This window comes from Hypanus sabinus, chromosome 8 (genome assembly GCF_030144855.1).
Source record: "Hypanus sabinus isolate sHypSab1 chromosome 8, sHypSab1.hap1, whole genome shotgun sequence".
Lineage (NCBI taxonomy): Eukaryota > Metazoa > Chordata > Chondrichthyes > Myliobatiformes > Dasyatidae > Hypanus > Hypanus sabinus.
This window is the reverse complement of record NC_082713.1, coordinates 133269488-133296452: the sequence shown is the minus strand read 5'-3', so window position 1 is coordinate 133296452 and position 26965 is coordinate 133269488. Positions and strand designations below refer to the sequence as shown.

Sequence of the window (26965 nt, the reverse complement as noted above, 5' to 3'; positions counted from 1 at the left end):
GTGGGTGGGTAGGAACTTGACATCATTCTGAATAAAACATCAGTGTTCAAAATAACAGCACTGTCATGGGAAATCACTGACAGTGCAATCAAGATGGAAACAAAGGCAGGCAGATACATAAATAGACAGACAGACAAACATATAAATAGACTGACAGACCTTTAAATAGATGAGTATATCAATAGATACACAGACATATAAACAGACAAGCAGAAAGAAGATGGGTTTTTGCACTTTACTGGGGTACAAATACTTTATTCAAAATGAATGAAAGGCAAAGCCAGTATTGCTTATTTTCTGATCTTGGACGTATCCCAAAACTCTTGGAAAGCTCCTTACAGTTGACGCAAAAATGTGCCACATTTTTCCTTAATCTATCATGGGCATGGTGTCACTGTCAGTGATAATTTTATTGTCCATCTCCATTGGGCCAGGGGAAACAATTTCAATCGGTGTTTAAGAGTTTTGCAGATCGTGTGGTTTATGACATCTACATGCCAGAGTAGACAAAGACAACAAATTCCTTTTCATGACTATCGGCAGTAAAATAGATTGGTCTCTCCACAACACAGAAGTTTTAAAGTCCATAGTGATATTAAAGACATGGGCCAACTTTTTCTTTGAAATCCCTTATTAATCCTACACTGCAAATCATGATTGTCCTTATCACACACTGTCTCCTTGGGAAACTTGTTATTCTGTGTGAGATATGAACAGCAAAAATCCTTAAGGGAAGTTTATTAGAAGAATATTTTATATAAATTATGTAAATAATGATACTGCAGGATGTTGGCACCATAATACATACCCAGCTTCTGTTTATTCTTCAGGGAATAGCTCAAATACAGTTGCGACCTTGAAGTACAATAGCTGTTATTTATAATCAAGAAAATTAATTGCATCTAAATTATTTGGTAATTGAATATACTTTTGAGTTATTAAAGAAATTCAATTAATATTTGAACACCTTTTACCATCAAAATACATAATATATCACAGTAATGTATCTTATGGATAATTTCACTGTAGTTGTATTTGCAGATGACATGACTTTGATTGGCCTTATTTCTAGTGACGCTGAGACAACCTACAGAGGAGAGGTTAACACCCTGACACAGTGGTGCCAAGATAACAACCTCTCCCTCAATGCCCAAAAAACAAAAGAGCTGATTGTGGATTACAGGAGGAATGGAGACAGGCTTGGCCTGATTAATATTGACGGGTTGGCAGTTGAGAGGGTGAGTAGTTTCAAGTTCCTCGGTATACACGTCACCTAAGATCTCACTCGGATGGTACACACTGGCTGTGTGGCAAAAAAAAGCACAACAGCGTCTCTTCCATCTCAAGCCACTGAAGAAGTTTGGCATGGGCCCCGAAATCCTCAATATCTTCTACAGGGGCACCATTGAGAGCATCCTGACTGGCTGTATCACCCCCTGGTGCGGGAACTGCACCAACCTTGATTGCTGGGCACTGCAGAGAGTGGTATGGACAGCCCAGCGCATCTGTGGATGTGAACATCCCCCCATTGAGGATACTTAACAGCAGCAGGTGCGTAAAGAAGGCCTGGAAGATGATCGGGGACACCAGTCACCCCAACCATGAACTGTTTCAGTTGCTTCCATCTGGCAAACAGTACTGCAGCATTAAAGCCAGGACCAACAGTCTATGGGACAGTTTCTTTCTACAAGCCATAAGACTTATAAATTCACAAGTCTGTACATTGTGATGGAGTCATAATGCAAAGATTTTTACTCCCTCATGTTGTGGGACAAATGTAAGATTTAAATAAATTTAATTCAAATTGGCACGAAGAATGAATACCTGGAATGTTGCCAATCAAGCACGCTGCATTGGTGAGATGGAACTGCATCTCCAAAGTGATGACACTTACAGAAGACCAAAGAGTTATTTCACACTCCGAAACGCGCATCTTTTAAAAACTGTAAAATCTTCGGGGAGTCACGAGCAACTCACCAAGAGATACCAGCTGTTACTGACCTGTTCAAGTGGCAAGATATTTAACTGCCTACTTCAGTTACATTCCAGATTACAGTGCAATCCCACCCCCCCCCCCACCCAGCCCAACCCAACCCAACCCCAACTCCTGCAAATAACATTGACCCTAGGGAGATCTGACAACAGAAACAATATTCATCTATCGAGTGCCCTAAACATAGCAAAAACATCCCAAAGTACTTGCAGGATTATCTAAGGGAAAAAGTGACACTGGACTACTTAAGAAGATGAAGGTATTATTTGGAGATTGTAAGCAGCCAGATATAGAAAGGATATATTGGCATTGGAGAAGGTCCAGAGGAGGTCCACAAGGATGATCCTGGAATGAACGAGTTAATGTGCGAGGAGTGTTTGATTTTTGTAAGCCTGTACTTCCTTGAGAATGGGGGCGGAGGAGGATGATCTCATCAAAATTACCTAATATTGAAAGGTCCAGAAAGAGAGGATGTGGAGAGAATGTTTCCCGTAATCCCAAAGGGCACAGCCACAGACTATAAAAGAGATGAAGAAGAATTTCTTTAGCCAGAGTGTGGTGAATTTGTGAAACTCATTGCCACAGACATCTGTGGAGGCCAGGTCACTGGGTGTCAAAGGTTACAGGGAGAAGGCAAGAGTATGGGATTGAGAGGGAAAATAAATCAACCATGATTGAATAGCATAGACTTGATGGGCTGAATGCCCTATTTCTGCTCTGACATCTTAAGGTCTTATATCTGGGAAAATGGAGCAGGTTTTAAGGAGCTTCCTGAAGTGAGAACTATGGAATTAACAAATCCTTACAACACAGATGGAGGTCATTCCAGTCCATACTGGTTGCCATTGCTCTGCTCTTTCCCAAGAATCCTGCAAATTACTCATCCAATTCCCTTTTGAAAGCCCAGTTTTCCCCACGATTATAAGCCAGAGAAGTTGAGACGTTTATTAAGAAGGGCCTTGACTGCTAATAATTACGAGTTGCAGCTTCAACAGCAGCTAGCGATCAGCAGTGTAGTGGCTGAAAAGGAAGTTACAGATTGGGATAAGGGCACCAGAGTTTTGGATGACCTCAACTTGACTAAGAGTAGAAAAAACTTAGGACAAGTGCATATTGAAACACTTGTGGGACATAACTAAGGTATGGATGAGATTTTCAGCAGCAGATTTACCAAAGGAGATGGAGTACGGTAATGTTATGGAGGTGGAAACTGACGGCATTTGTAATGGCATGGAGACAAGATGCTGAGTTCATCTTAGCAGTTGAAAGGGTGTTTAGTGTCAAAGGGAAAAGGTTAGACTTTCTTTTGTAGATAATCACTGCATACAGAACCAGCTTTGTAGAAATATCACTCAGGGGTTATTAGCCAGGCTTTCTACTGTGCACTGCTAGCTAATATTTCGAAAAGCTTGCCATGAAACAGAAAACCATGCCATCTTCTGCAAATATACCCAGTCTAACATTATGATGATGGTGACAAAGCAGCTGACAGTGCTGGACCAGCACAGAACTGTTGAAGCAGTGTCTGGGACTATCAGAGTGGCGAACACATTCAAAATACTGGAGGAACTCAGCAAGTCAGGCAGCATCTAAGGAGATGAATACCATCAACATTTCAAGCCATGACCCTTCATCTGGACTGAAAGGAAGGGGAAAGAAGCCAGAATAAGGTGGGAGTAGGGGAAGAAGTGTAATTTGGCAGATAATAGCTGAGACCAGGTGAGGGGAAAGTGGGTGAGTAGGTGAGAGAGTGCGATGAAATAAGAAACTGGGAGTGGATAGGTGGACAAGGTAAAGGGCTGAAGAAGGAAGAAGCAGATAGGAGATGACAGTGGACCACAGGATAAAGGGAAGGAGGAGGAGAAACAGAAGAGACGGGACGAGAGGGTAATCAGAATGGAGACTAGAAAAAGAGAGGGGGGAAGGAATTACCAGAAGTTGGAGGAATTGATGTTCATGTCATTGGGTTAGAGGCTATCCAGACTGAATATCAGGTGTTGCTCCTCCAACCTGAGAGGAGGCCATGGACAGACATAGCTTAATGGGAATGGGAAGTCATGTTGTCATGGGTGGCAACTGGGAGATCCGGCATTTTCCCATGGAACCTCACTGTTTGGAAGAAGGGATACTTGCAACATACTATAGAATGATTAGGGCATGGAAGGTGGCCAGCCAGCCCACCGAGTCTGTGACAGTTCTATGTACTGGAAGTCAGCTCCTTTATTCTCTTCCCAAAATATCTTTCCATTTCCATCTACTCGTGCAGCTCCTATTTGAACACAACAACTGTAAATTTGCCTCCACTCCTGCTCTCGGCAATGCATTCTTGGTCCAAATCACCTGTTTCCACAGCTTAGAGTGCAGAACTGTGTTTAGGTGGTCACAGACACACTACTCCAGGAAAGCAGAGGGTGTGTTCTTTCACGTTGATTGCAAGCTTCCCAGTTGACCACAGCGCCACTGACTTTACCCACTGCTTTGTGATTTCACTTATGTACCACAATTCTATTGACTCTACATCTGATCAGAACGGACCAGAAATCAGGAAGCAGTCCAGACTTACATGCCTCCCAAATTTTATCCTTGTATTGAACCACACCAGAGGACTGGTTACTGGGAGACCAGCACCATACTCCTCTTACTTGGCCCTTGGCCGAACTTATGATGTGCACAATCCACACACACACAAAGACAACACGTGTGATGAAATCTGTGCTGCCATACCCAAACCCAAGAGCTATCCAATTCCAGTGTTCGGCCAATCCTGGAGCAGTCTAAATCAGATTGAAAATCAACATTTGTTGTTGCGAGCTAGGTGGGGCGGGGAAAAAAAAAAGAATGGAGAAGGAAGAAGAGGATATCCCCAACTGGCTTGACCAAATTGGACTATTGATCAGCGTGCACTTGAAATTCCCCCTTCGGGCAGCAAAACTCCTTTTGTTATGACCCTTTAACCGTCAGGCTCCTGAACCAGCATCGATAACTTCATTCACCTGAACTGATTCCACAACCTATAGACCCACTTCCATGAACTCTACAACTCATGTTCTCAGTACTATTTATTTATTTAACTTGCACAGTTTGTCTTCTTTTGCACATTGGTTGTTAGTCAGTCTTTGCTTGTGTGCAGGGTTACGTTCACTCTACTGTATTTCTTTGTTCTACTGAATGTCAGCAAGAAAATTAATCTCTGGTAGCACATGGTGACATAGAAACATAGAAAGCCTACAGCACAATACAGGCCCATCGGCCCACAATGCTGTGCCAAACATGTACTTACTTTAGAAATTACCTAGGATTGCCCATAGCCCTCTATTTTTCTAAGCACCATGTACCTATCCAGGAGTCTGTTAAAAGACCCTATCATATCTGCCTCCACTGCCATTGCCAGCAGTCCATTCCACACACTCACCACTCTCTGCATAAAAAAACTTACCCCTGTCATCTCCTCTGTACCTGCTTCCAAGCACCTTAAAACTGTGCCCTCTCATGTTAGCCATTTCAGCCCTGGGAAAAAGCCTCTGACTATCCAGAAGATAAATGCCTCTCATCACCTTGTACATCTCCATCAGGTCACCTCTCATCCTCTGCCACCCCCACCCTTCCCAGGGGCTCGCCATCCGACCGGCCGGGAAGGGCCTTGCAAGTCTGGCGACCCTTCTCTGGGAAAGGTGTTGGGAGTGTCTACCCAAACACAGGGGGGTGGGGTGCAATTTGTGAAATAGCTCTGGCCTATTTTAGACTCCCCCCCCCCTTACCCTAGGCCTCTTTTAGACTCCCTCACTTTGCCCATCCTGATTTAGCCCCTGCCCCTTTTGCCCCAGCTGGCCCATTTCAGCCCCTAGTGCCCTGGCTGGCCTGTTTTAGCCCCACCCCTCATCTCCGGAGGCCCAGTGGAGCCCGAGTGCGGCCTGGAGGACTTCACAGAGCAGGCGGCGCAAAAGGACATCAGCTGGTGCTGCAAGTCAGCTGATCGATTACCTGAGCGACCCAAGGAGGTCCAGCGAGGTAGATCACGATCACAAACGAAAGCTGGACAGCGTCGTTGATGAGTTAATGGGATGGCTGAACTCCAGCAGCTCCAAGGTAACGTCACTTGGATTAGATGTTATAGGAGTACTTGTCAATCGCATGAAAGATCGTTCCAAACCTCATTTCAGAACATTGCTACCAGCACTTGTAGATCATTTAGGTGACAACAAAGATCAAGTCAGAGAACAAACCAAGAGCCTTCTTCTCCACATAATGGACCATGCTGCATCACCCCAGTACGACTGGGAGCAACAAACTTCAGGGTTTCAACACAAGAACTTTCAAACTCGTAAAGGAGTCTGTCTATGTCTCATTACCACACTCAGCACTTATGGAGCACACCCATTGATGTTAAGCAAAATAGTATCGCACACATGCAATCTACTTCAGCCATGAATACAATGGTGGAGATATATTAACATGTTGGAGAAAAAGTCCAAGCTGACATATATGTACTTTGATAATAAATTTATTTGAACTTTGAATCCCAGTCTGCATTTTGTCAAATAGATACAAGCTTATCATGACCTCAGCACCCACTTCCAAATGCTAACCAATTTAGCCCACATAGTCTTATAACAGTACAGCAACCAAAGCTAATGGCAGGATCATACGCTGGTCTAGGGAAAGCAACCAACTCTGATCATTGTCTATTTAATCCATGCCAGAGTTTACATTTGGCAAAGGCAGCAACTATCTAAGCTCTTGAAGAGAAACATCCATGTTGCTCATGATGCCAATCACTAGGATTAGGATCAGTTCCCATGATGAAGGTGTGACATAAAGAACGGACACCTGATATCTGAACAGAATCGCAATGTGCAGTAGAAATGAAAACATTAAATTTATCAATGAATCCTACATGAATGATTAATTATTGTGCAAATTAAATCTGGCATCTGAGATCTTCTTTAAATCAGATTTCACTGTAACTCTACAGAAATATTCAAGGTGTCTCTCTCTTGAAACCACATCACAATAAGCACAGCAATTATTCTGTGCACATGACAATTGTTATTGCAATTAGGTTTTGTAATTTATGTCCTTGCACTGTGTAATTTTCTCATCAAGGCACAGTCTGGTGTAGTATTTAATGACAGGTGCCTAGAACAATATCAATACTGTCTCAGAAAGACAGTAAAACAATGCATCAGTGCACTAATGTGCTAATTTACTAGTAAATTGTGAGCAATCCAATTCATTTATCAGGCACGAAGATTAACAAAGGTTCGTGCAAAAGTACTATCTGTCACACTTGCTTCTGACTAAATGATAGGAACCTGCAGAAAATATCTGAACTTCATACAAATTAATGGCAGCAAGAAAAAATATGTCCTTAATCTAGTAATTGCAATTTTGCAACGAAGTAAGCTGAAATGACCTCTTACCGAACAAAGTCAGTCCTTACAGAGGGAAATAGTCAAGATAAAACTTGCTGGACTTCCTGCCAATCCATCTTTAATTTATTAGGCAGTCCCTCAGGGTCAAAAATGATTTGCTTGCATTCTGATTCGATGGGTTTTAAAGTGACTGATAAGGCCAAAGTGGATCCACAGTCTCCCTCACAGATAAGGCCGGGGGTGACTATTGATAATGGTCAGTATAATGCTGGTGGCAAATTAAATGGCAGTCTTCAACTATTAGATAAGCATTTGGTATTCTATGAGCAGGCAGAACCAGAGAACAGGCTGCAGAGACGAAAACAGAAAAAAAACATTGATTACAAGTTGGTCTCTTTCCAAGAAAACCAGCTCATTGGTGGGTGGGATCTGACATATCTCAGTTCCTAACTCAGTTTATTGAAACGGGTAACTGATATTTGTAGAGTGACACACACAAAATGCTGGAGGAACTCAGGAGGTCAAGCAGTATCTAGTGAGAGGAAAAAGGAGTGGACGTTTTGGACTGAGAACTTTCAACAGGACATTATCCTGATGACAGGTCTCAGCCCAAAACATCGTCTCTTTATCCCTCTCCATAGATGCTGCCTGACCTACTGAGTTCCTCCAGCATTTTCTGTTTGTTACTGTGGATTTCCAGCACCTGTAGAATCTCTTGCTTTAATGACAACTGATAGCTGTAGCATTATTAACGAGTGATCCTGCTCTGCAATTTTAAATTCAGGCAACTCAAAATGATCCATCCCATATAAAAGGAGGAAATCCAGGACAAAGACCAACATTACTGCCTGCTTCTTAGTATCGGAAAAGACCTATGTACTTACCTGACTGGAACAAACCAAATACATTTCTCAAAGCAAACTGAGATACAATGAACAGATTCAGTCTCAATGTGCAATTATATCAAGTCAAGTCAAATTTATTTATAAAGTACATTTAAAAACATCCTGTGTTGACCAAAGTGCTGTACAAACCATAACCGGTAGCTAAAATCACAAACACAAGAAACACAGATATAAACAACAAGGCACTCAGCTTCTAGGCACTAAATAAACAACACACGAGCCCAGGCACAAGCCAAAAATCAGCCACATCAGGAATATTTAAACACTAGTGAATAAAGGTAAGTTTTGAGCCTGGACATAAAAGAGTCAATGGAGGGGGCAGATCTGATAGGGAGGGGAATGCTGTTCCACAGTCTAGAGGCTGCAACAACGAAGTGCGGTCACCCCTGAGCTTAAATTTAGAAAGCGGGACAGCCAGGAGGCCCAAGAAAACCAACCTGAGGGACCTGGAAGTAAAATAAGGGGTTAGAAGGTCTTCAATGTAGTAGAGGGTAGATATAGATAGAGAGTAGAGTGGATATAGTAATAATTTGCAATTAAATGTAAATAATTAGTACTAAAGAGGAATAGAGTGGTGGTGTTCATGGGTTCATAGACTGTTCAGAAACCTGCTGACAGAGGGCAAGAAGCTCTAACTTGTTGAGGGTGGGTCTTCAGGTTCCTGTACCCACTCCCTGATGGTAGTAATAAGAAGAGGGTATGCCCCCGAGGGTGAGGGTCCTTAATAATGAATGCTGCCTTCTTGTGGCACCACCTTTCGAAGATGGGAACGGTGGATGACGATGGATTACAATGACAATTCCACAGATTTTCTCTGTGACTGATACCCCGCCCAACATAATTGACCATGTTTAAGATAGGCGGCTGCAACAATCGGGAAGCTGCTGCAATGGATCAGCATTGTTCTGGTGTATTGTGCTGCTATGGAATCTGCTCAAGGAGGAGTAGGAGTAAGGACAAAATACCCTGGACGTAGGTAATAGACTACTGAAGAACCTTGAGCCATCTGGCTGGTACCATTCTCTAGTAGGAGGGAAGGGGTAAGTTGATCTTAGAGTAGGTTAAAAGTTTGGCACAACACTGTGGGCTGAAGGGCCTGTACTGTGCTGTGTTCAATATTACATTCTATAACTGATCCTCTCCCCATTACAGATTGGAATTCCTTTTCTTTTAAATTTGGAAAAAAAATTGGATTAGATCTCCACTCACTACATCAAACATTTACAAAAGGTTTATTAATTGGTTGAGTGATGCATCACCCCCTGTGCTTGCTAATCCAATTTGGCTCCTGGAGCACAAATACCAAAGTTCAAAATTTTCATACCTCGCCCTTGTTCTAGCTGCACCAAGGCTTACTTTAGCCATGCACCTACCCTCCACCCTACAATGAATCCATGCCTCCAGCTTCCTCATACCCTTCATTTCTCCACTAGCAGTTATATAAATAGCCATCCAAGTCTTAAACCTAAATGCCCACGTCTTTCCACCACTACACCCCTTCAAAAGAGATTTTTTTCAAACTTACTTATGATCTCAGGTGGAAGGCATCTGCACAGACTATTTCAGGACCACAGAATTCCCTACTTCAGATTGTGTCCAAAAAGTTACTTTGGAGTTGTAGCCACTGGTATATGCTATGAACCAAGGCATACATTTGACACGCAACAAAGGCTAACTATCTATAATGAAGTAAGCAATCACCTTTACATACTAATGGAGAAATAAAGATTTCTCATTGTACTGGAGTCTCCCTTCTCATCCTCACATAATGCTACCGGACCTTGCATGTAAACCTCTGAGAGCAGTTACAGGAATTCCTCGATTTATGAATATTCTATTGATGAATACTTGCTATAATATCCTTAACATGTGATCCTAATCTTTTTATTTTTTGGCAAATCGCACAATGCTCCATTCTGTCGTTGTAAACTTCCCGTGATTCAGGACATTTACAAGGGCAGGTGTGTAGACTGGGCCCAAAGGATCATTGGGGAACTAAGTCACCCCAAGCATAATCTATTCCAGCTGCACCATCTGGGAAATGGTACTGAGGCATAAAAGCCAGGACCACAGGCTCCGGGACAGCTTCTTCCACTAGGCCATCAGACTGATGAAGTCAGGCCATTTTGAGTGTACTCTATACTAAGCTGACGGTTCTATTTATTATAAATTATTATAAATTACTATGATCGCACATTGCACATTTAGATGGAGACACAACACAAAGATTTTTACTTCTCATGTGCGTGAAGGATGTAAGAAATAAAGTCAATTCAATTCAATTCCTCCCTCATCCCCAGAATGTACTGTAATAAAATACATGTTAGCTAACCATTCCAGTTTACAAAATCTCATTTATTGACACATTTTTCAGGAACACGTTTCTTTTGTAAATGGAAGCATTTCTGTTGTGGCTTGGTGTTATGGCTCACCAAGACTTTCTCATTATTAGATCTGCAGCTTAAAATTACTGTAGGACCTCATTGATTTGGCCATGAATGCTACTGCCAAATTTCAGCACAACACTAGCAATAAAATCATTATTTAAACTCATGATGGGTGAAGATATTCCTAAATTATTCATGGAACAGTTGCAACTACAGCTCCATAGCAAAGAAGGCCCAGCAGCATCTCTACTTTCTGAGAAGGCTGAGGAAAGTCCATCTCCCACCTCCCATTCTCATCACATTCTACAGGGGTTGTATTGAGAGCATCCTGAGCAGCTGCATCACTGCCTGGTTCAGAAATTGCACCATCTCAGATTGCAAGACCCTGCAGCGGATAGTGAGGCCAACTGAGATCATCGGGGTCTCTCTTCCCACCATTACAGACATTTACACTGCACGCTGCATCCGCAAAGCAAACAGCATTAAGAAGGGCCCCATGCACCCCTCATACAAACTTCTCCGTCCTGCCATCTGGGAAAAGGCACCGAGGCATTCGGGCTCTCACAATAGTTTCTTCCCTCAAGCCATCAGACTCCTCAATACCCAGAACCTGGACTGACACCAACTTACTGCCCTCTACTGTGCCTATTGTCCTGTTTATTACTTATTGGAATGCCTGCACTGTTTTGTGCACTTTATGCAGTCCTGGGTAGGTCTGTGGTCTAGTGTAGTTTTTTTCTGTGTTGCTTTTATGTATTTCAGTGTAGTTTTTGTACTGTTACATGTAGCACCATGGTCCTGAAAAACATTGTCTCGTTTCTACTGTGTACTGTACCAGCAGTTATGGTCAAAATGACAATAAAAAGTGACTTGACTACAGAGCTTGCTTGAACAAAATGCTCTGTCACATTAAAGGCAAGGCCTTTCACTTGACTAACAATCGAGGTCCCTCAGACCACCCAAACAAATTGCTCAGTCTCAATCTTCACCTACTTGCCAGCAATCCAATCTGTGCTGCAAGTGGAAAAACAATCCAGGGAATCAGCATCTAGTCACAATATCTCTTAATATCTCCTCTGGCTCATCCTCTATGCTTATTTGATTATACCCTTATAAAGTACCTAAAGATGGTTTCCTAGATTCTAGGCGATATGAACATTACAGAAATTAATAAAATGATACTGAACTCCATTTGCTCACCACACTTAACATAATAACAGCTTATTTTTAAACTCATTGAATCTTTGTGTGTAATCCCTTGTAGCCATCTTTAATTAACAAGGATTGTTTTCCCTCGTCCCGCAGCAATATCACATTGCACAAGTATTCAAGATAAGCATGCCATATCAAACACGCACACCTGTTAAATCTGGAGTATCAAGCACAAGTTGTTCCCTGGACACTTCCCTTTTGGCAGCACAGATTGAGATGCCGCTGTTTGCTAACAAGTGCACGCTTTGCTTGGGTGCTCTTCCTGATACTTTATTCTTCGGCACACAAGAGAATTTGATCAGATTTCCGATCAGATGACTCAGCAGAGAATGCTACCACACCAAGTGTGCACCAGCAAAGGCAGAAATTCTATTCCTCCAGACAGGGAAGATTCAACAGCAACTTTCAACAGAGAATTGCAGTTTTCTGAAACAATAAATTGAAATGCTCTGGGGAGGATAGCAAAGATTTGGGATGAGTTGAATAGATCAATCAAAGAACCAACTTTGAATGAATAATTCTGCACAGTATGATTCTGTGATGATGGTTTGTTCTATTTTCTGGCAAGCAGTGTCCTGTCTTTTTGCTCTCATTGTATTTACATCACATTGCTGTAAACAACTCTGGGTAACGGAGCCAAGTTTAACAAAGCTATTGCAATCCAAAGAACATCAGGTTTAATAGCCAACCACCTGAACCAATTCAATAAGAGCAAGGAAGATGGGAACTGGTTGAATTGAAGCCAACTTAAGTAAAGAGGAACGAAGAGAGGAGAAGGCGGCAAAATGAACTAAAAATGAAAAAGGGGGACATAAACAAGATACAAAATATTCAACAGCAATAAGCACATTTTAAGATTTAGTTCAGATTTATTTATCTCATGTACAGCCTGAAGGCACATACTCAACAATTCCCCTCTGCCATCAGATTTCTGAATGGATATTGAACCCATGTACACGACACTTTTTCTCTCCTTTTGCATCACTAATTTAATATAACAAAAAATATATAAAATGTATTGCAATGTACTGCTGCCACAAAACAACAGATTTAACGACATATGCCAGTGATATATTACCTGACTCTGATTCTGAAATTCGTCGTTTGCATTAACAACCAACACACCCAAGGATGTGCTGCGGGCAGCCCGCAAATGTCGCCACACATACTGGTGGCATCCCAGCATGTTCAGCAGAACACAGAAAGCATTGAAACAGAACACAGCAAGCGACATAGCAACAAATGCACACCAAGTTCTGTTCCTCCATCCCAATAGCACCCAACCCACATACACAGTCCTCTAACCCAAGGACACGCAGTCTTCGGCCTCCAGCCAAAGAGGATTTTAATACATTTGTGTCAATGAAAATGTTGAACAAGTACTTGAGAGAGTGTCAGCAAAGTGTGAAATGTATAAACGTTTCAACCCAGTTTCATAAAATTATGTTCACAGAATCACCCACTTAATTTGCCATTCTGAGCATTTGAAAAACTTCACACCATGAAAAAGACTCAATCCTGACTCTACCATGAGTGTATATGACAAGACTGGCACATAAAATGACATTCTGGGCAATACTTAATATTAAAAATATGTAGAAAAAATTCACCATCTATTTGTCTGAAACTCTGCAGCTTCATTTATTCCTTTTCGGGTCTCCAAGGTTGAGCTCATGTCAGAACTATAAATTAATAGCTCCAGGCTACTCCAACGACCAGCCTGGAGAAGCAATTTTGAATTTACAGTGGCAATTCTGCAATTTCATATCAATTAATTAATTGCAATAAAGAGGCTAATGGCATAGTTTTGTTGATGTTACCGGGAGGAGACAAGCAACAAAAGACATCCAGAGATCATGGAGTATGGTACTGTAATAGATTACTGGACTAGTTATCCAGAGCAACACTTTCAAATCATGGCAATTGGGCAAAGTAAATTTAGTTAATTAAATAAATATGGAATAGAAAGCTTACATCAATAATGGTGACCATAAAAATAGTGGATTATAATAAAATAGTGATGAGATTTAGCTAATGTCCTTCAAAACAGGAAATCCTCTGTCCTTACATAGTGTGGATCTCCAGCAGCTTGCTTGACTTGACTTGCTTGACTAACCTAGCAAGCAACTCAGATTTTAGAGATGACCATTGAAATGCTGTGAACAGGTAACAACATTCCCAAAGGATTAGAAATAATGGCGTGAATTGTTAGATCTTTCCTTTGCTTCACATCTGAGTCCAAGCACTACCCGGATTCTCCAATCATGCAGCCTCCCACAATCCAATCTCCTCATGGTTCCACGCTCAGAACTGATAACACAACACACTTTCATTTGACTGCAGTTGGAGGACTGTGTACAGAACTGGTCACAACATTGCAGGAAAGATATCATTAAACTGGATGTACTGCAGAGAAGATTTAAGAGGGTGCTGCCAGGACTTGAGGGTCTGAGTTATAGGGAGAGGTTGTGCAGTCTAGGACTTGAAGCTTAACGGACTGAATGGTGAACGGAACGATGTATAAAATAATGAGGGTAAAGACTACAAGGGGTGCACATAGTCTTTTTCACAGGGAAGAGAAACTAAAGACTAGCAGGGATAGGTTTAAGGTGAGAAGTGAAAGATTGAAAAAAAATGTGCCCAAGTGGGTAACGTCTTCATGCATATGGAATGAGCTTCCAGCAAAAGTGGTTGAGCTGGGAGCAAAAATAAAATTTAAAAGACATTTAAAGTACATGGCTAGGAGGGGATTAGAGAGGTAATGGACAAACTCAAATGGCACTCACTGGTGGATGACTCACTGGTCACTCACTGACCTTATGGTCTGCATGGACCAGGTGAACCGAAGGGCTTGTTTTCTTGCTGTCTTCCTTTATGACACCAATGCCCTAATGTTCCTCGACCTTCCAATACTCCAGATCTGTAAAATTCTTAACCCTCCAACCCTCGGACACTTTTGCACCTTTCCCAATGGATTGAGCCCCAAATCCCAGTCCTGAGCTTCCCATTGGACGCCCCTATGCATCATCCTCAACCTCCCCCTCACCTCACCACACCACAATTATTTTTTTCTTTTATTCCTTCTTCTCTCTCTCTCTTCCCCCCGCCCACAACCACCACCACTACCATCAGGGAGGAGGTACAGGACACACACTCAACATTTTAACAACAGCTTCTACCACTCTGCCATCAGATCTCATGAACCCATAGACACAATCTCACAATTTTGCTCTCTTTTTGCACTATTTATTTATATACATTTTATATTGCAACTACTACTTTTTATCTATTGCACTGTACACATTGTGGTACTGCTGTGCAAAGCACACATTTCACAACATATATCAGTGATAATAAACATAATTCTGAAATTAAGGTCTAATTATAAATTCAACAACTAATGGACAATATTGATAAATAACCAAGAATTGACAGTTTCTTGGATGATGATGGTTTATTGATTGCCAGTCAATAGGGGAATGCAACTCCTCAGAACAACTGCTATGGATCAAAGGATCCATATTCTGAAGATTACTTGGTTGCTATGAAGAGATTTCCATTTTTTCTTTCTTAGCTTCACTATTGGTGGTGGCAGGCCTTCATGCCCAGGCCGTGCCTGTCTCCTTATCTTTCCATAAAGTGGCTCCTTAAAACCCAACTCTTTGGCCCAGCAGGTCAGGCAGCATCTAGAGAGAAAGAATGCTGTCAGTTGTTCTCAGACAAGATGTTTGAAAGCCTGCCACTTGGAAAATATTCAAAATGTCAGTAGTTTACATGATCAATAGGTGCTAAATAAATGTAAGCTGTTGCTATCAGTGTCTTGTGGTTTGTTACCTCAGTTGTTACCTGAGTGTGATGGATTGGCAGTACAAAGAATACTCTGGTCAACTGGATTAAATAACTTGATTATCTAATTGCTCTTTTCTCATGCATGAGTTATTCAGCTGGTGTCAGCCTAATAGCTAACAATACACCAATTTTGAGACGTGTTCTGCAACTTGCATTCCTCAGGAGATCTGTTGAAATCAGTGCATAATTCCAGTTCTAAGTTATTTCATCAAAATGAAATTATGGTGAACATATTTTTTTAATATCCATGAAATAACTAATTAACTGTTAAGGGTGGATAAAATTAGTACCTGTGATTCTTCGTGACCCACTAATATCCTACCAAAACCACTTGGCTCCATAACTGTTCTCCAAACCTAAGGTCCAACTGATGTTGTAAGCTCATTACAGAGGAAAAGACAAATACAGAAGTCTGCAGATGCTGGAAAACCAAAATAACACACTCAAAATGCTGGAGGAACTCAGCAGGTCAGGCAGCATCTATGGAAGTGAGTAGATAATCAATGGGTCTCAGCCTGAATCGTCGACTATCTACTCACTTCCATACATGCTGCCTGATCTGCTGAGTTCCTCCAGTATTTTGTGAAGTATACTTTATTACTCTGCAAAATACCATCATTCAACCAATTAAATGTTGGCTACAGATAACAGTACAATTATTTCTGTTTAGCAAAGTCTATCTGTGTAAATAGCTTCAACGGGTTTAATCATCAGGAAACAGCTACTGAGATCCAACTGGATTCAAATGGCATTTCTTTTCTGGAGCTCTTCTATACAAATACTCCTGTGAACTTACTCTTCCGTTAAATAATGTTCTAATATCAGACTTATACGAACAAAACTTTGTACTTGTAAAATTTGCCACAGACTGAGTTACTTCCAATTCCATTTATACATTAGCATTTTTCACGGCCATGGAACCCAGAGATCAGAATAAGTGTCTTGAGTTCGATTAAGTAATAAACTGATTTATCAAAACTGCTCAGAAGAATACCTTTTTCGATCAGTTGATTAATCTTCTAACTGGATAAATGGTGTATGGACAAATATGCTACAGGAAACAAAATTAAGAAGTTTGAATGTTTTTACTTCCTCTTAAAGTCATTCATACAACTCAGCACTCGCGTATGCAGTTAGCAACATTATTACACACAACAGACTGGATGGATTTTGCATTCCAACAGTGATTCTCAGCAGCACTTGATAAAATGTGGCTTAGGCAAGACCAATAAAGAAGAATTTACACCACAGAGTTTTAATTCATTAACCTTTGGCAGGCTTCAACTAACGAGACACAATTAAACCTGTGGATCTGTCAAAATGATGTTTAGTGAGGATAGATCACAAAGTCCATCTGCTGATCAATGTACCCTTTTCAGTCTAAAGTACTATTGCCTGCTAAATCCAACATTTTTGATTACATTAAGTCAAATTTGCCCTCAAGCATGTTTCTTGGAGGGCAACTTCAGCAGTGATCAATTTTTCAGTAAGCAAGTGAGCGAACTGTGTGTATTCTGGGATAAAAGGAGTTTGTTTATCAATACATTCAAATGCAAGTTCAGCAGATTTAGTTTTATAAAATAACATTTTGAGTTATGATCATTTGAGATCTGATATAGTAAGCATAGTTTACTATATACATAGTATATATACATACATATATGCATATACAAATGTACATAGTATACTAGGAACAGCTGATTGACATCCAAGGCTGGTCTTATGCATGGGTCTTTTGGAGACTGACTGTAGAGTTTGTCCATGCTCATTATTCAATGCCATGATTACCATTCTATCTCATGCCTATCTGGATTACGGAAGATGAATCTGTAGGGATTTGTTTCCCTAGCAATTCTTATGCTCATATGTTGAAAAGGTAATGCACTCACAGGATAATTGGGTACCAGCTCTAAATGTTCCATTCACACACTTACTAATTCCATTCTTCTTCTCTACCGAAAAGCTTTCCTTTAGGTCACCTTATCCAAGCTTCTTGAATAAGCTCAGTCCTCTCTAAAACTCTGGTGAGGCATAAAAGAGCAAAACAATCCACAAGGTCGAAACCCACATGATTAGTAAGACCTACGTATGTTGCTAATTGCAAGATCCTGAAGGGCCTCAAAGGGCACCAAAGACCGTATATTTTATTTAGGTCACTACACTGTGACCACTGGCTTCAATGCTACATCCTCAGAACTACTACTAATGAGGATTGATCCAGCAATACCCAGAGCATTCCCCCATCTTAACAACTGGACTGTCACCTTCCCCTCCTGTGTCAAGGCTTCGCAAATTTTTCTTAATCTTTAGCCTCAAAGAGAGATGGCATTGAAATCTTCAATTCATCCTCAGTTGAATTTTTTTCAGAATTAGGAACTGCAGCAGAGAGAATCACATCTTATGATTCTGCCATGCACATTGTGCTCACAGTCAAGATAAACATTACCTAACATTGCCTCCATAGCATTCGTCAAGTAGAGTTCTCTGTCAGTCAATAATCTGTTTGATTAAAACATTAATATAATTTCAATAGTACAGAAAACTTTTATGAAGTTATAATCTTGGCTCATCATCAATTTTAAATAATACTTGTACAATTTGAAGCATCATAAATGAGATTACATAAGTTTCCATTATAGTTAATGAATTTAATATTCTATTGCAATCCACTGAAGATTGGGCATATATAGTGGATACATTTGGAGGACACAAACCATATGAAAATGGACAGGCAAAGTCCCTACAAACTTTCTGGCCAGCCCCACACAGCTGAATTGTCATAGGTGTCATAACATATGCTTCCCAGGAGGCAATGTAACCTGCTGACAGGAGTGCACGGAAAAAATTCCCAGGCCACTGAAGTAGAGAAAAGGATTTAGGTAAAATTCGTCTTCAGCCTCCTTGGATATTAAAAGTGATCCTGGAGATTGCACTTAATCTGATCAATGTTAAACAATGTGTCCCTGCTGTATAAAGTGATCTCTACCCCAGTCAGAAAAGGGGTTCAGAGCTCACTTGAGTCAGCTACGAACAATACTGCTCAGCTTCAATTTGTATGCACAATTTCATAGTGTGACCCCTCTGTTCTCCTTAAAATCTTTAACGAAAACAATTATTGTAGATAAACATGTAATGCTTTAATAAACTGAAAATCCTGAAACCACTTTCAAACATTTAAAAGACGTCCGATTTGGACATCGTCCAATAATTTTGCTTATTCCAAATTGTTTTCAGGAAATCTGAAAGTAACTAAGCTTTCATAACTTGCCACTTACCCGTTTCCCTTGAGATCTGCATAAATGCCTCCACACCGCTTTCTCCATAGTTACCCTCTGAGGCTAGAGTGGAGACGTAATTCCATCCAAGGGCTGTAACAATATCCACCATTGCTTGAACTTGGTACGAGTCAGGAGGAACCACTCGGGAGAAGAAGTCATAGCGGCTGTTGTCACTCAGTTCAGGAGCAGTTGACGCATAGCTGATCTGAGGGATCTGCATGAAAAGCCAAATACAGCATTCTAAATCCCAAAATGCAATTGAAACAGAGAAATAACTGCAGGTGCTAGAAACACAGAACAAAAACAAAAATGATGGAAACATTCAACACTCGGATCTGATGATAAGTTATCCATCTAAAAAAAGTGGATTTTTTGTTTTTCTCTTTATGGATTCTGCCTGACCTGCTGAGTGCTCTGTCATTTTCTGTGTTTTGGTTTTCTAAACAACGACCTCATCAAGATTCATAATTGGTAACCAAGCTGGTAGGTGGAAATCTGGTTTACATGTAAAATAAGGCCACTTTCCATTGCTGCAGTTGGCAACCAAAGCCCATACAGAAGGTTGCTATGCAACTCCATTTGGTTGAGAATTCACAGCAATGAATAAAAATAAAGGTGTTGCAAAGTTGTAGCATACAATCTGGAAAGTGCTTTACTTGTCTTCAATTTTATTCTCCTAGCCACCAACACTGAAAGGCTGCTGCTCAATGTCAACACCTTCCAGGAGTAGTCAACCTGAGCTCCTCCTAATTGTCTACTTCTTCTGCTTACATTGAGTATGGATGGGCAACATATCTAAGAAACAACATCGGACTCACTCAATGTTTAATACTCAATTCACTGGAGCAAATAGAAACTTCACTAGCTAAGGTTACTTTTCTGGTGACGGTATGCCTGTACTACCCCGACATGTCCAGACCAAGTACTTTTAGCGTAACAGTAAGCAAACACTGCGTGTTCTGCCTTCTGCAAAAGATCTCCACATGAAAGTCACTACAGCTGTTGGGCTGATGCCAGGTCTGGTGGTCGATGGAGAGTGGAAAATAGCTGACTTAAAGATCAAAGATCAAGGATCAATTTTATTCACCATATAGACTTGCATGTATTAGGAATTTGCTGTGATGTGTTGGCTTGACATACCACAAAAATAACATTCAATGATTCTAAAGAATAAAGAATTAGATAGGAATATAGTTAGGGGAATAAAATGTGCATAAATACATAAAAAGCATCATGCATTTACAATGAAAGCAGCATTATAAAAAGTGGTTTAAAGTGTTAAGAGTGCAATGCAGCAACTAAAGTATTAGATGAAGGGGTTGGGACACTGACTAGAAAGGTTATTCAGCTTTCTCGGTGAAGAAACTTTTCAGATGGCTGATGTTTTTGAGAAAGGGCCACTGATTAAAGAACCTGTTAGGGTCAGATCTGAATCCAAGGGGGGGCTTAGCTAACTGGACACTGATATCTTGTGCCACCTGGTCAGGGAGGAGTTCAGAATCTTGGTAAGGTGTGGCAGGAGTTAAGAAAGGTCAACAAATCATTAAAGAAGATCAGTGAGGTGGGGAACTAGAAAGTATGGGATGGTTGGCAGTCAAGGGTAGCCTGCAAATAAGGTTGGCAGATCATTTGAGTGCAGGAAATGTGGTGTCCAAAGTTGTAAAGGGATTTGCCTCTGTGGAGCCTCAGTACTATGAGAGCCTAGCTGCCCCAGGCTGCCCAATGATGTGTTCTCAGGATAACATGGTTTGACTTTTCTAGTAACAGAGAGCTGCACAGAGAACATTATCATTTGATGCATGTCTCCTGTAGAAAGCGTAAGCATCACACAAGTCACTAACTGGCTTTTCAAATTAGCAAGTAATGCAAACTAAAAATAGCCACTGTCACATTTACAGGATAGCTCTATTTTAAATAAATAGGGATACAGTCAAATGACTGGGCCAGTACCAGGTCTAAATATTACTTTTCTTTAGATTCATATATGCACGTTTTCACTTACTGAAACAATTGTTAAGTATTTGCCTTATGCTACTTTGATTGACCATTACCAAATGTTCTAACGAACCCCTGCAGATATACTGTTGAAAGTCTCAGGATTGGTTGCATCATGGATTGGTATGGCAATCTGAAAAAGTGCAGGGATGCAAGAAGCTGTGAAGAGCAGTAGATTCAGCCGAATGCATTTCGGTGCATTCCTTCCCATCATCAGTTGAATCAATTCAAGGCTCTACCTCAAGAAGGCAGCATCCACCAAAGATCCCCACCATTAGGTCAAGTCATCTTATCATCAGGCAGGAAATGCAGAGGCCTGAAGTCCCACATCACCAGGTTGGAGAACATCTCCCTCCCTTCAACCATTTGATTTTTGAACCAACCTGCACAAATGCAATCACTGCCTTGTATAACAACATTATGATCTCTTTATACTAAAAAGGACTTCTTTGCTGTTATGCCTGTGCTCTTTTCTTTTGAAAAATTGTGCTTTTGTTGTGAGTGCTGCTTGTATGATACTATATGCGTGTGATGCTGCTGTAAGTATTCCATTACATTGCCTCAATCTTGAGATTGTAGATGGATATAAATCAGTAAATCTGTTGAAATGTTCTTCAAAAGCATTATTTTGATGCTATTAATAAAATGCAAGCACATAAATACCTTTAACCATATTGCATAGTGTTTCGCTTTGCCTTTACTGGTATATATTTCTGTCATGATGATGTTCAAAAATGATGTATGTCTTTCACACAGATTGTTGGCTGCAATAACTTTATGAACTTATTCTGGAAGCCTTAGTCATTTCAAAATTATATATTTATAACTTATATTTACATATTTAAAAATATATATCTGGCTGAGTGCCTGCTTGTCAGTGAATGAGATATCTGGACGAGGTCAAGTAACCATTTCCCACTTCAGAGAATATCTGCCATTACTGTAACTGAATCCTGTCATCTCTCAGCCAACCGACCAGATGGAGCCCTGTGCCATGATGGGATGGTCTATCACATTAGGGACAAGGGAATAAGACAGAAGGAATGATATTATGCAGCTTAACCTGCTGCTCTACCTCCTGCCAACAGACTGCAGTGGTTGTAGAGATGTGAAAAGAGCCTTCTGCAGGCTACAGAGAATTTGTAAATAACTAAACAAAGGAATACAGTGCTTCACAAAATATATTCATATGGCTTGCACTGCTGATAGAATTTCAATTGTGCATTAAAGTACTTCCTAAAATTTTGTTGCACAAATGACTTATGCCGTATGCACAAGATATGTGAGTGCATGCTTCAGAGAGAATTCACGTGAGGCCAGTTTCATTCCATGACCATTCACAATGTCAGGGTACCCACACACCAGCTAAAGGTAACCTGAGCTAATAAAGAGCAAACTCATGCCTGTTAAACGGGACAAGATTATCAATGGTAACTACTGCTGAGATTGAAAATCTGTCTGAATGGTGACAGGACAAAAAAATTCTCTCTCAACATCGGTAAAATCAAAGAGCTGATAATTGACTGCAGGAGGAGACAACCGGAGATCCACGAGCCAATCTTCATCAGAGGTGGAGATGTTCAGTAATTCCTCAGCGTTATCATTTCAGAGGATCTGCCTGAGTCCAGCACATAAGCACCATTACAAAGAAGGCACAGCAGCACCTCTACTTTCAAAGAACTTTGCAAAGAGTTGGCAGGTTATCTAAAACTTTGACAAACTTCTATAGATGCATATTGGAGAGTATACAAACTGGTTGTCTCATGTCCTAATATGGAGACACAAATGCCCTTGAATGGAAAAGTCTACAAAAAGTAGAAGATACAGCCCAGTTCATCACTGGAAAAGCCCCCACCCTCTACCTTTTAGCACATCAAGGAGTACTAATGCAGGAAAGCAGCATCCATCATCAAGAATGCCCACTAGACCAAGGTAATGCTCTCTTCTTGCAATTGCCATCAAGAAGGATGTACAGGAGCCTTAGGTCCCACACCACCAGGTTCAGGAACAGTTGTTATACCTCAACCAAAAGACTCCTGAACCAACGTGTATAGTTTCTGTCATCCCAACACTGGACAGATAACAGAATCTATAGTCTCACTTTCAAGGTCTCTAATACTAATGTTCCCAATACTATTTACTTATTTATTTAGCTATTAATATTTTGTTTTTCTTTTTGCATGTACAATTTCTCTGTCTGTCTTTATGTGTGGTTTTTCATTGATCTTAATTGTGGTTCTTTGTACCTGCTGTGAATGCCCTCAAGAAGATGAATCTTAGGGCCGTATATGGTGACATATTCTGTATGTACATTGATAATAAATTTACTTTGAACTTTTAAAGTTGTCAAATAGCTTGAGGTGTACTATGTACAAAAATGGTCACACAGACCATTTTGGATTAACTTCTGATTCTCACCACAAATATCCTGGCAGTAGAACTGAAAAACCAAAGAGCAGTTCTGCATGTAACATTCTCAAGTGAAAGATAAACAGGAAATGGAAAGAAATTACTCTGAACATTAACGCAGACAATGGTGACCTTGCATATGGCCCCAGTGTACACAAAAGTTTGTTTACCATATACAATTAGTCAAGGTCAATGTAAGGATCCATAAGACCAATTAAGTAACATTTGCAAAACTGCATTTTTAACTTTTTCATACCCCACACCCACAGCTGACTCATGGGAATCTTAACAATCACCTTTCTTATCTAGGTAGCAAGGTTAACCTTATAGGCGTTCATCTAAGTTGGAACTTTCACAAACAAGAGAAAACAATTTTGATTCTAAGCTTTGTAAGAGGAATATTAAACTGCCATTTAAGCATTATGACATAATGTTCACAGATAGAAATTTATAGATTTCTTTACAATCTTGCCTGGCAGAAAGATGAGCAGATTTTCAAATCAGAAAATAACAATGAAAAATTCAATAGGTTTTAATTTTTGCAGGGGACCGGACAGTAATATCTCTGCTATCACTTAATATAAACCTGAATGTGGGAAAGCATTTCTATGCTTGGCAACAGTGGGAGTGGAATGGCACATCTAAAGCAAGGATGACAGCAATGTGCAAATGCCACACAGTTTTCTCAGTACAGTATAAGTTTAGGCTTACATGAATCTGCTTAAAGCACCACCCATCACATACCCATTGTAAAAGGGGTAGGGTTCCCCTTGTCCTCACCTATCACCACCTGAACCTCCTTACCCAGCACATCATTCTTCAGAACCTCCACTGCGTCCAACTGGATCCTAACATGAAGCACATTTTCCTCTCCCCCTACCCCCACTCTCCACTTTGCATTGGGATTACTCTTTGTGACTCCCTTGTTCACTTCTCTGTCCCTACTAATCTCTCTCCTGGCAGGTGTGACGTTACCTCAGCAGGCATGACAAGTGTTACATCTGGCCCTACACCATCTTCCCTCAACACTATTCAGGGCCACAAACAGTCTTTCGAGGTGAGGTGACACTTCACCTGTAAGTCTGTTGGAGCCATCTACCATTTGTTTTTAGTCTAGTGCAACCTCTCTTGGATTGGTAAAACCCAACACAGATAGGGGAGTTTATCTACCTCTGCCAGAAAGAAATATTCAAAGATACTTACTTGCAACACACACAAATGCTGGAGGAACTCCGCAGGTCAGGCAGCATCTACGGAAAAATCTACAGTCATCATTTCAGGCCGAGACCCTCCAGCAGGACTGGATGAGAAAAAGATGAGCAGTTGCTCCAGTCCTGACGAACGGTCTCAGCCCAAAACGTCGACTGCACTTTTTTCCTAGACGCAGCCTGGCCTGCCGATATCCACCAGATTCTCTCTTGTTTGTTGGGGAACCACTTAGTCAAGCACCTCCTCCCAGTGATAATGTATTTCAATTCAACTTCCCATCCTCATTCTGAAATGCCTGTCCATGGCCTCCTCTACTGTCGTGATGAGGCCAAACTCAAGTTGAAGGAGCAACACCTTATATTCCATTTGGGTAGCCTCCAATCTGATGGCATCAACATTGATTTCTTTAACTTCCAATAATTTCTCTCCCCTCTTTGCCACTATAATTTTCCTGGTTACCCTTCTCCTCACCTCCCTCTGGTTCTCCTCCTTCATCCTTTTCTTCAATGGTCCGCTGTCCTCTCCTGTTATATCATTCCTTCTTCAACCTTTTACTTCTTCCACCTATCACCGCTCAGCTTCTTAATTCATCTCTCCTCCCCAGCTTAACCACCTTCCTCTTCACCTGACCTCACCTGTCACCTGCCAGTGTGGCAGCATCAACTCACCCAAGAAGAATGAATCTATTCTTCAACCTGACTGGTTATAAAAATATTCAGTTTCATTGCTGGGTTGGGACTGGCAACCTTGCTCAATTATGCAAATCATCCTTAGGTCGGACAGTTACATTCTTCTTTCTGATCCCTTCTTCTTTGGCCATTTTCTTTTTCCACCTATCGCCTCCCAGCTTCTCACTTCATTCCTCCCTCCCTGACCCACCTACCTTCCTCCTCACCTGCTTCACCGATCACCTTCTAGTTTTCACTCCTTCTTCCCCCACCTTCTTATCCTGGCATTTTGCCCCTTCCTTTCTAGGCCTGATGAAGAGTCAACTGTTTACTCATTTTCCATAGATGCTGCCTGACCTGCTGAGTTCCTCCAGCATTTTGTGTGTACTACAGACAGTAACCATCCAGTATATTAGTTCCCCCCAGTATCTCAAACAGCAAACAACATATCTCCAATTCTGACCTCTTCCCTCTTCCTTTCTGGTTTAGATGAAGGGTGTTAGCCCAAAACATTGACTGTTTATTTCCCTGCATAGATGCTGCCTGGCTTCCTGAGTTCCTCCAGCATTGTGTGTGTACAACTCCAATATTGACTACAAAATCCATGCCAGTGTGACGGCAGAAGTGTTTGCACACAACTATATGCTGGGAGGAGGAACGGGAGGAAAACAGATCGGTCAAATAGTTGCGTGAGAGAAAAGTGACGAAGTTCTATCCATGCCAGACCTTGCTATCTAAAGCAGTTTCACTACTGACTTTGCTATGGAGCCATTGAAAATAATCAGAGTCTCTGGGACAATAGCATATCACTGCCAATTGTCGCTAGTCAGTCTATACGGGGGGGGGGGGGGAGGAGGAGGGGAAGAAAAATCAGTCTTTTGCTTATTGTCTCCAACTGAACATGCCTACATCATTTTGTCATGTGGAGGGAAATGCAGATGTACCAGTAGGTTTACCTGTGATCAAGTGGCAATTTCCCTTTACACTCAATGATAGGAGAAACAGCAATAAAACCCAGTTAAAGTTGTTTGGGGCTGGAAACAATTTACATCCACTGCTCTCTACTCCAATGGTATCTTGGAGTTTCTGCAGATTGAAAAATATCTCTTGCTTCTCCAAAAGGCACAAGCAATAAATTCAAAGTGGGTGGTATATTTGTTTACAAGAGCAAATATAGATTTTATAATTCAGCATTTGAAAATAATGCAAGGTCTCTTCACAAGCTCTTTTTCATTCCTGCCATTTCAGATGATCTTTCCCACCCCTTTATTTTCTGTCTTGCATTGTCAAGAGATGTTAATGTAAAACAACACCAGCTTCCCCAGCACATTGCTAACTAAATGTATACCACCATCTGTTTGATCAGAGATGAAATTTTGAACAGGTGATCCAAATATTCTTTCCTTCAAGTACACTTGAAAGCAATATTTATAGGATTCTTACTTCACTCAAAACATCCTGCACTGTACCATTAGGTCCCATATACACTTATTCCAGAGATGTCAGACAAAATTTTTATGTTACTTTTCAACCAATGGTTACCATCATTAAGTTGAAACTCCACTGAGCCACAAATTAATTAAAAAAGCACCAGCTACAACCCTAGAAAATAGCTCCTACAGAAAGTACGCAAAACCTCCACAGAAGGGACAAACAGCCAAAATTAACTGAAATAAAGTGAAATTAAT

General features: G+C 40.9%; 1 protein-coding gene across 1 annotated transcript in view; it reads right to left on the bottom strand.

The window, feature by feature from the left end:
- The window catches only part of LOC132397675 (metabotropic glutamate receptor 8-like), a 381459-nt gene that overhangs the window by 207224 nt on the left and 147270 nt on the right, over positions 1 to 26965 (bottom strand). The window contains exon 2 of the mRNA XM_059976443.1: positions 18994 to 19210. Coding sequence (XP_059832426.1) covers positions 18994 to 19210 — 217 coding nt within the window. The remainder of the gene's footprint in view (positions 1 to 18993; positions 19211 to 26965) is intronic.